This window comes from Myotis davidii, unplaced genomic scaffold, assembly GCF_000327345.1.
Source record: "Myotis davidii unplaced genomic scaffold, ASM32734v1 scaffold244, whole genome shotgun sequence".
NCBI classification, from domain to species: domain Eukaryota; kingdom Metazoa; phylum Chordata; class Mammalia; order Chiroptera; family Vespertilionidae; genus Myotis; species Myotis davidii.
In genome coordinates this window covers 765,639-774,917 of record NW_006294993.1, presented here as the reverse complement: position 1 = coordinate 774,917, position 9,279 = coordinate 765,639, and the positions used below count along the sequence as shown (strand labels likewise).

The window sequence follows — 9,279 nt, the reverse complement described above, 5'->3', positions numbered from 1 at the left end:
CATTTAGTTAAGGGGTTTTATTCCCTCCTTAACTTCAGGGGAAAATCCCTACCTGGGTAAACAACCTTTCTCGGAGAGGTGACCTTGGTTAAAGCATATAGCACCAAGAAGGTGAGCAAACATATTAAGAACAGTATGCCATATATGCCAGGTCCCTTGAAACAGCAAGGATGGACCGGCTCCCGGCAATCGATGAGAAACAGCATCCATCGGCTGCCTCATGTCCCTACTGGGGATCGAGTCTGCAACCTGGGCATGTGCTCTGACCAATCAAACTGTGACCTCCTGGTTCATAGGTTGATGCTCAACCACAGAGCCATACTGGCCGGGCCATTTTTAATTTTTTTATGAACCTCCATACTGTTTTCCACAGTCTGCATTCCCACCAGCAATGCACAAAGCTTTCCTTTTCTCCACATCCTCGCCAGCACTTGTTTGTGGATTGTTGATGGTAGCCATCCTGACAGGTGTGAGGTGATACCTCATTGTCTTTTTAATTTGCACCTCTCTGATGATCAGTGACTTTGAGCATCTTTTCATGTACCTGTATGTACTCTTTGGAGAAATGTTTATTCAGGTTTTTGTCCATTTTTAAATTGGATGATTTGGGTTTTTTGCTATTGATTTGTATGAGTTCTTTATATATTTTGGACACTAGTCCCTTATCAGATATGATTTGCCAGTATGTTTCCTGTTCAGTAGGGTGTCTTTACATCTGCTGATGATTCTTTTATATCCTCCCTGGTTTTTAGTCCACTAATCCATAAACCCCCTACTGTGGTCGTAGGTGCGTCTTTCTCTGTTGCCTCACCTTTGTTGCTTTGTATGTTGAGGCTGTTATAGGGGCACCATTTAAATCATGTCTTCCTGGCAGACGGCCCTTCACCACGGAGCTTCCTCCTGCTCCCTGTTGGTGTTCTCACTGAGGTTCTCCCTTCTGTGCCATCGTGTTGGTCCAGGGAGATCTCTTATTCTCTTATCTTAGGTGCATCTTCCAAGGAGCGCAGAGCTGGTGTTGCTTTCATACAGTGAGACAGACTTGGCCTTTTAATTGAAACATTTTTTCCAATTTCTTTTACATTGAATGACCTGCAGATTTGGGTTTAAATATTCATCTTCCTACTTTTTTCTTGTTACACTCATTCCACCTTTGTCCTGTCCTTTCTTCCCACTCTTCACAGCCTTGTTGGGTTTCGTGACTCAGCAGGAGGGGTGCCTGCTGAGCTGAGGCCTGGCGCTGCCCAGCGTGCAGCCCGAGCTGGGGTGGAACTGCAGGCAAAGGCAGCGCTTGCTGAGCTGATGTGTGAATGCTGCTCGCATGGGATCTGTGTCATGCTCTCCCTGGGAAATGTGCTCCGCTCCTGTAAGAGTATGCGAGGAACATGGGAGTGGACTGTTCTCATGTCCAAGGCTCAGACTGCATGAAGCCTGCGTCTAGCACATAGCAGGTGGGGTGCAGTTGGGGGACGGGCCGGGTTGGAGGAAAGAATGACAGACCTCTGGGACAGAGTGAGTGTGAGAACAGCTGGTACTAACACACCAGGACCCCAGAGTCCCCAAGGCCGGATATGGTGTGGGTGCCCGAGCAGGGCAGTGCGTGTGCAGAATGAGGAGGAGCCTGGACACACATGCACACACACATATACACACATGGGATACCCATGTGGGCACACATATATACACGCACTTCGCTGGCCTCACCAGCTCTTTCCAACCCCATCCCAGGGGACGTGGAGCAGGAGGTGATGCTGACCACCAAGACTCCCAAGGCCACAGTGGGAGGCCTGAGCCCCTCCAAGGGGTACGTCTTGCAGATCTTTGAGCTCACCGGCTCAGGGAATGTCCTGCTGGCTCAGAGGGAGTTTGTGAGTAAGTCCACTGTCCCCCACACGAGTTCCTGTCTCTGGGGGTGAGTGTGTGGCAAGGAGGCTTCAGCTGAGCCCTGGCAATGCTTCTGGGCTGGCAGCCTAGGCCTGCGTTTGAGCTCCGCTCCCCGTGAGGCCGCCAAGGAGCCTCAATTATAACTCCTGACCCCCCACTTGTCTCCTGTGGGACTGGGGGTCCCATGGAGCCCGGGATGTGCCTTTGCAGGGAGGGTTGTGTGGGCAGGTCCACAGGCCCCCGAGGCCTCTGCTCCCTGGTAGGGTCCTGACAGCCACTTGCATCTCTGCAGTCGAGGATTTGAGGAGTCACTCTGCGAGCAGAAGCGGCAGGAGGCCCCTGGGGGCAGCTTTGGAGCCCACACCTTCCCACATGGAGAGCCTGGACCCTGACCCCCGAGTCATCTTGGCCCCAAGCCAAGACCCGTCCACTCTGGGTGGGTCCAGGTGGGGTGAGGGTAAGTTTCTAGGAGGAGAGGAGTCCAGCGTCTCATGTTTTCTCTGCACGTGGCCAGAACTTTCTTCCTGATAATTGACCTCATGCTCTCTAGCCACTCTCTGAGGCTCACTCAAACCCACGGGGCAGGTCATTCTCTGGGGTGTCCTCAGCGTCCCAGTGCCTGGTCCCATCCTCCCGCCCCCCCAGGTCTCCTCCAGCTGAGTGTTTTAGGTGAGAAGTGACAGCTGTGACCTCCCCCAGGATTTCCTGGCAAGGATCAACGCTCCTCCAGAGGCCCTGGGGGAAAGGCCCCTGCTCAGCTCAGCCCAGAAAGGCCCAGCCGCCCCAGGACGTCTGTGAGAAACAGAGAGACGCCAGGTCAGACGGCCAGGGCACCAGTCCGTGGCTTGCAGGGCCGGGCGGTGTGGCCTGGAGGAGGTGTGCGGGTTTCTGCACAAGGTCCTGAACGCAGGGCTGTCTCCCTCATCAGATGGTCTCTCTGCACCTGCCTTCTCAGGAGCCTCCACATGGCCTCTGACCCTGACTCTGGGCTCAGCCTGGAGGTGCTATCTCTGTGCTAAACTCAGGGGCCTCAAACCCCAGACAGGGGTCACAAGGCTTTGTCTCCAGAGCTCCTGGGTCCTCAGGCCAAGTCCTCAGGCCAGAGGTGAGACCTCAGCCCAGAGCAGGCGGATGGAGCTGTCCGTGGTACTGACCACACCCACTCCAGTCGGTTGACCTGCCTTGGAAGCCTCTGGGTATCAGCCTCTGTGTGTGCGTGCGTGTGTGTGTGTGTGCGCGCGCGCGCGAGTGTATGAGTGTGTGCGCGTGAGTGTGAGTGTGTGTGCATGAGTGTGCGTGTGTGAGTGTGTGCGTGAGTGTATAAGTGTGTGCCCGTGAGTTGAGAGTGTGTGTGTGTGTGTGTGTGCGCGCGTGCGTGTGTGAGTGTGCGTGAGTGTATGAGTGTGTGTGCGTGAGTGTGAGTGTGTGTGTGCGTGCGTGTGTGCGTGTGGCGGGGGGCTGATCTCGAATAGTAGCCCTCACATAGACAAGCACACAGTGGCCAGCCCTGCCAAGGCTCCTGGAGGGCAGAGCTGCTGGGGCTCCATTAGCCTTCTTTGATGGGCTTGGAGGAACTGGCCCCATGGCCCAAGGTCCACACAGGGTTTCCTGAGTCTGGTGAGATTCAAGCACCTCTGGATCCTGTCCCCTAAGACTCACCAAGGCTCAGCCGGAGGCCGAAACCCTGTGGCCCCAGCCCCTCCACTAATCCAGAGAAGGAGATCCTGGGTGGCTAGAGCCCAGCTCAGAGCAGTGTGGCGTCCTGCAGTGACGGTGGCTTCGCCCACACCTCTCCTTCCTTGCCCACGCAGCTGGCCTCCAGTTCCATTGCATGCCTCCCACACCCGCCGACATGATCTTCCTAGTGGACGGGTCTTGGAGTATTGGCCACAGTCACTTCCAGCAGGTCAAAGACTTCCTGGCCAGCATCGTTGAGCCCTTTGAAATTGGGCCGGATAAAGTCCAAGTAGGTGGGTTCTGGCCCCATGCCCTGAGGCCCCACCCGGTGGTCCTCACAGTCTTTCCCTGGGTCCCATGCAGGTGTGAAGTGGGCCAGGGGCGGGAGGAGACCTTTATGCTGACTGGTGTGGCCTGCAGCCAGGTCAGGTGGGGTCCCCAGCTGTACTGATGGGACAACTGGCTCCTGGGGGGACATTCTGGTAAATCCTGTGTGGAAAGCAAGGGTTTTGCAAGCATGTGCTCTCCCTAGTGACCCCGGGCAGCCAGGCTGTGCACATCCTGCCTCGGCCCAGCACTCCAGCAGCCATGCCCACACCCATCTTTTCAGGCCTGACCCAGTACAGTGGAGACCCCCAGACCGAGTGGGACCTGAACACCTTTAGCACCAAGGAGGAGGTGCTGGCAGCCGTGCACAGCCTCCACTACAGAGGGGGAAACACATTCACAGGTCTGCCCCTGCAGCCCCTCCCTGCATGCTGCCCTGCGCACAGCCTCCCTCTACACCCCTCCCAGACTTGCAGATCTGTGCATAAAACCGGCCCAGTGCGGGCGGAGCTCACCCCCACCCCCACCTTTGTAAATGACAAATCACCCTCATTTATTTTTTTAAAGTTTTTTTTTTATTAACTTCAGAGAGAGGAAAGGAGAGGGAGATAGAAACATCTATAATGAGAGGAAATCATCAATGGGCTGCCTCTTGCATGCCCCCTACTGTGGAGCCTGAAACCCAGGCATGTGGCCTGACGGGGAATTGAATCTTGACCTCCTGGTTCATAGGTTGATGCTCAACCACTGAATTCACCAGCCGGGCTCACCCTCATTTCTTTCTGGCCAAAATGTGATTTCTGGTGGGTGGTTCCTCTGGTAGACAGAAGCTTCTGGAAGGGGCCGCCAGTGGGTGTGGGCATGGCCTTGCTGGAAGCAACTCCTTGGGGGTGTCCCCACAGCACAGTCTCCTCCCTGTTCCCCACACTGGGGGCCTCCGTGCCTTTGAGGGTAGGGGAGGAGGTGTCCCTGCCCTGCAGACGCCCCAGCCTGGAGGGTCCAGGACTGACACGGTGGGCAGAGGTGGGGCCAATGGCTGGAGGAGCTTTGGGCGAGGAGGGTGAGAATGGGTGGCGGAGGCCCTGCACTTGATCCCTGTTGCTCCCCAGGCCTGGCTCTGACCCACGTGCTGGAGCAGAACCTGAGGCCTGCAGCAGGCCCCCGCCCAGAGGCAGCCAAGGTGGTGATTCTCGTGACGGACGGCAAGTCCCAGGACGATGCCTGTGCTGCTGGCCGCATCCTCAAGAGCCTGGATGTCGACATCTTTGCTGTGGGTGAGCAGCTGGACCTCTGCAGAATCCTCACAGCCGTGCAGGTGGGAGTTTGCATGCCTGCTCCGCCCCCTCTGGAGCTGGAGGTCCCCTGGCCTCTCTGAGCCTTAGCCCTGAGTTTGCAAAATGGGAGGACCCACCCCTGTTCTGGGGGCTGTGATGGTTCCCACGCCAGGCTCTGAGCACCGCGGGCACCTGCAGGGAGGCTGCAGTCGCGGCAGTGGGGCATGGACCAGTTTGCATGTCTATAAACATATCCCTGCCCAGCCTCACCTCTGCACCAGCCCCAGCTGCCATCTCTCCTGGGGCCCTGTTAGATGACCCAGTCCTGGGTCCTGTGGAGTCTTGGGTACCGGGATGGCTTCCCAACCCGCTGGGTGACTCCGATTGTAAGCGGTGACAAAGCTCCATGGAGGCCCCTTCCCATGCTCTGGGCCCGTGGGCAGGTGTGAAGAATGCTGATGAGGCTGAGCTGAGGCTCCTGGCGACCCCGCCACTGGACATCACCGTCCACCACGTGCAGGACTTCCCCCAGCTCAGCACACTGGCCGGCCTGCTCAGCCGCCTAGTTTGCCAGCAGGTCCAGGGCAGGAGCCCACGTCCCGGTCCAGGTGAGCTGTCAGATGGGGACTCCAGGGCAGGTCACCTATGCTTGAAGCCCGGCCAGGCCCTGCCTCCTCTGTAAGGACTCCCCAAAACCTCTCCCACCCCTTTCCCCTGGCCCTGCGTGGGTCTGCAGCTCCCACCTGGGGAACACCTGTTCTTCCTAGAAGTGGCCACCAGGGGGAGCAGGAAGAGTCTCTATGCCAGCTGCCTGCTGGGGTGCTGACCATCTACCCTTCTTCCCTCAGTTAAACCGGCAGCAGCCCCTCCAACCCTGGACCCCCTCTCCGCTCCCACCAGCCTAGTCCTGACCCAGGTGACTTCCTCCACCGTCCACCTGTCCTGGACTCCAGCCCTGCAGCTGCCACTCAAGTACCTGGTGGTGTGGAGGCCTTCTAGGGGTGGTGCCCCCCAGGAGGTGAGAGTGGCCTTCCTCCTGTCCATGCAGAGTTGGGGCTGGAATGGAGAGCCAGGGAGGATGAATCGATGTGGGGATAGGGTAGAGTGCAGGTGGCCCGGCCACAGACCGAGTCCTCAGGCCACTCAGGTGGCCAGTGGGCAGCTGTGGCAGATGTGGTTGCTCCTGCCTCCCGTGACTGCTTGGTGCCCGGGAGCTGCTCTGCTCCAGGAGCCCTGGATGGAGCTGGCAGGAAACCAGACTAACCCCGCCCTGCCCATGCCCACTCGGCCGGCTTTACCCAGGCTCCTCCTGTTGCAGGTGGAGGTGGATGGGCCCAGAACGTCCACGGAGCTGCATGGCCTGGCCTCTGGCACAGAGTACCTGCTGGCCGTGTTCCCCGTGTATGAGGCAGGGGTGGGTGAGGGCCTACGGGGCCTGGTGACCACAGGTGGGTGGGGCAGCTGGCTGTTATGGGTTTTAGTCTTAATCCGGGGTGGGGTGCCACTCCCAACTTGCTGTGTGACCGAGGCAGAGTCACTGGACCCCTCTGACCCTCAGTGTCCTCTTCTGAGTACCAGTGATATCATTTGTGCCATCACCACAACCAGAACAGTACTGTTACTGTTCACATGTTTCTGGAGCCCCCAGGCCCCTGCTGGGCCACAGTGGGGCGCCTGCCCTGAGCCCTTCACCACGCGGTGAGGCGTCCCGCGGCTCCGCACTGTCCACAGAGCCATGCACTGTCCCACTGTCAACTTGAGAACAGAAACCCTGCGCCCTGAGCCCTCCCCCATGCAGCCCCACCTGCTCCATCATTGCCATTTCAGGGCACGCAGCATGCGGCCAGCTGCCTCTGGCTTCCTCAAGGGCTGTTTACCCCTTGGGGACCATGGCTCTCCCACCCCAAACAGCAACCCACGGGTGGCTTTCCCCAGAGCTGTGAGCTGGAAACTTGGCCCAGGGTGAAGTTTGGGGACAGAGACTCAGAGTCATCATGGGTGCCCGCAGGGCTGTCCTCCAGCCTGTGTCCCTGATCTGTGATGCTTTCTCCTGTGGTGCCCCCCTTCCAGTGCCTCTGCCTCCGCCCCAGGCACTCGCCCTGGCCACAGTGACGCCCAGTACCATCCACCTCACCTGGCAGCCCTCGGCGGGGGCCACCCAATACCTGGTGCGGTACTCGCTGGCCTCCCCCAAGGGCAAGGAGGGCAGAGAGGTGCGTGACGGAGGGTGGAGGAGGCAGCTGGGGCCAGTGGGATGGGGAGCGAGGTGAGCAGGGGCTAATGGAAGTGTCCTCCCAGGTGCAGGTTGGGCAGCCAGAGGTGCTGCTGGGTAACCTGGAGCCGGGCAGGGACTATGACATCTGGGTGCAGAGCCTGCAAGGTGCACAGGCCAGTGAGGCCCGGGGCATCCACGCCAGGACCCGTGAGTGCCCACCTCCCCCGTCTGCCACCCACCAGTGCTTCCCCCATTCACTCAGGGGTGGGAAGGGGAGTGGCTGCTGGTCCCTGAAGCCTTGCTGTGTCCACAGCTCCCCTGGATCCCCCCACACCCCTGATCTTCTCAGACGTGAGCCATGACTCAGCCCGTGTGTCCTGGGAGGGCACCCTGAGGCCGGTGCAGCTGTTCAGGGTCAGCTACTTGTCCAGCAAGGGCAGCCACTCGGGGCAGGTGAGAGCAGGCTGATGTCCTGTGGGGGAACTGGCATCCAGGGTGCTGAAGCATCCACGGGGCCCAGCACCCCAGCTGCCTGCCCTGTGTTCACAGAGCACTGACACCGTCCCTGCCCTTGGGAGCCCCAATCTGGCAGGGGTTGGGGGGACATGTGTGAAGCTAGGAATGACGGTGAATGACAGCCCTGATGAGGCTTGGGGCCCGGAGTGCTGTTGGGGTGAAATCCAGCTGTTGGGCTGTTTGGGGAGGGGGAGGGGGAAGCCCAGGAGGCCCTGCCATCGTGTGGGAGACCTGCGCCCCTTCCCCACTCGGGGCAAGGCCATGGGCAGTCCTGGGCCATGGGCCGGGGCCTGGGTCTCCATCTAGGCAGGGGATGCCTGCTCCCAGCTTGAAGGGTCAGCTCCAGCCCCGCTCGTATGGCCCCCACTCACAGATAGAGGCTCCTGGCAATGCCACCTCGGTCACCCTGGGCCCCCTCTCCTCCTCCACTACCTACACTGTCCGCGTCACCCGCCTCTACCCTGGGGGCGGCTCCTCCACCACAACCGGCCGCCTGACCACACGTGAGTCCTCTGGAGCCACCGGTGTGCAGTCAGGGCCCAGTCCGAGGAGGATGGGAATGTGGGCACAGCCCCCACATGGAAAATGGGGGTCCCCTCGACCCCCAAGTGTGACTCGAGCCAGCAAAACCTCTCTAACAGGCAGTGAGGCCCTTCTGGTGAGTCACCCCAGGGGGTGGCGCAGGCCCTGCCGTCCAGCCTGTCTCCCTGCCCTCTTCCAGGGAAAGTCCCCAGCCCGAGCCAGCTGTCCGTGACAGAGCTCCCTGGGGATGCGGTCCGGCTGGCGTGGGTGGCCGCAGCAGCGTCCGGGGTGCTGGTCTACCAGATCAAGTGGACGCCTCTGGGGGATGGGGAGGCCCATGAGGTATGTGAGAGAGAAGACCCCTGCCCATCCCAGCTCCTAGGCTTCCACCCAGTGTGGCATCTCGGGACCTGTCTGCCCAGCCCAGCCAGGCCCCGTGGGAGGCCACCACTCGCAGAATGGACACCTGCCCCTCCTCTCCACAGATCTCCATCCCGGGGAGCCTGTGCACGGCCGTCCTGCCCGGCCTGGGGGGATCCTTGGAGCACGAAATCACCATCCTGGCCTCCTACAGGGACGGGGCCCACAGCGACCCCGTGTCCTTCCACTACAGCCCCCGAGGTGACCCCTCAGCTACTGGGGGCGGCGCCGCCCAGGGCCCCAGACCACCTCAGCCCCACACTCCCAGGGGCACCCATAGGCAGTTCCCCAAGGCCCCGGCCTTCCAGGCAGGTGTCCCAGGGTGGCTGAGGGTCCGAGTCACCTGGTGGGCACAGTGCTCAAGGTGGTCTCAGAGCTGACCTGGGGCCCTGTCTGCCCGAGGTCGCAGGGCTGCAGGTGTGGTACAGGTGTGGGGGGGGTGGTGGG

At 60.1% G+C, this 9,279-nt stretch overlaps 1 protein-coding gene across 1 annotated transcript in view; it reads left to right on the top strand.

Moving 5' to 3' along the window:
• COL20A1 (collagen type XX alpha 1) overlaps window positions 1–9,279 on the top strand; it is a 22,677-nt gene that overhangs the window by 3,886 nt on the left and 9,512 nt on the right. Inside the window, 15 exon segments of the mRNA XM_015567670.1 lie at window positions 1,726–1,869; window positions 2,174–2,338; window positions 2,581–2,697; window positions 3,693–3,851; window positions 4,169–4,288; window positions 4,995–5,159; window positions 5,603–5,767; window positions 6,008–6,177; window positions 6,478–6,607; window positions 7,230–7,372; window positions 7,458–7,581; window positions 7,688–7,827; window positions 8,264–8,393; window positions 8,612–8,754; window positions 8,898–9,033. Coding sequence (XP_015423156.1) covers window positions 1,726–1,869; window positions 2,174–2,338; window positions 2,581–2,697; window positions 3,693–3,851; window positions 4,169–4,288; window positions 4,995–5,159; window positions 5,603–5,767; window positions 6,008–6,177; window positions 6,478–6,607; window positions 7,230–7,372; window positions 7,458–7,581; window positions 7,688–7,827; window positions 8,264–8,393; window positions 8,612–8,754; window positions 8,898–9,033 — 2,151 coding nt within the window.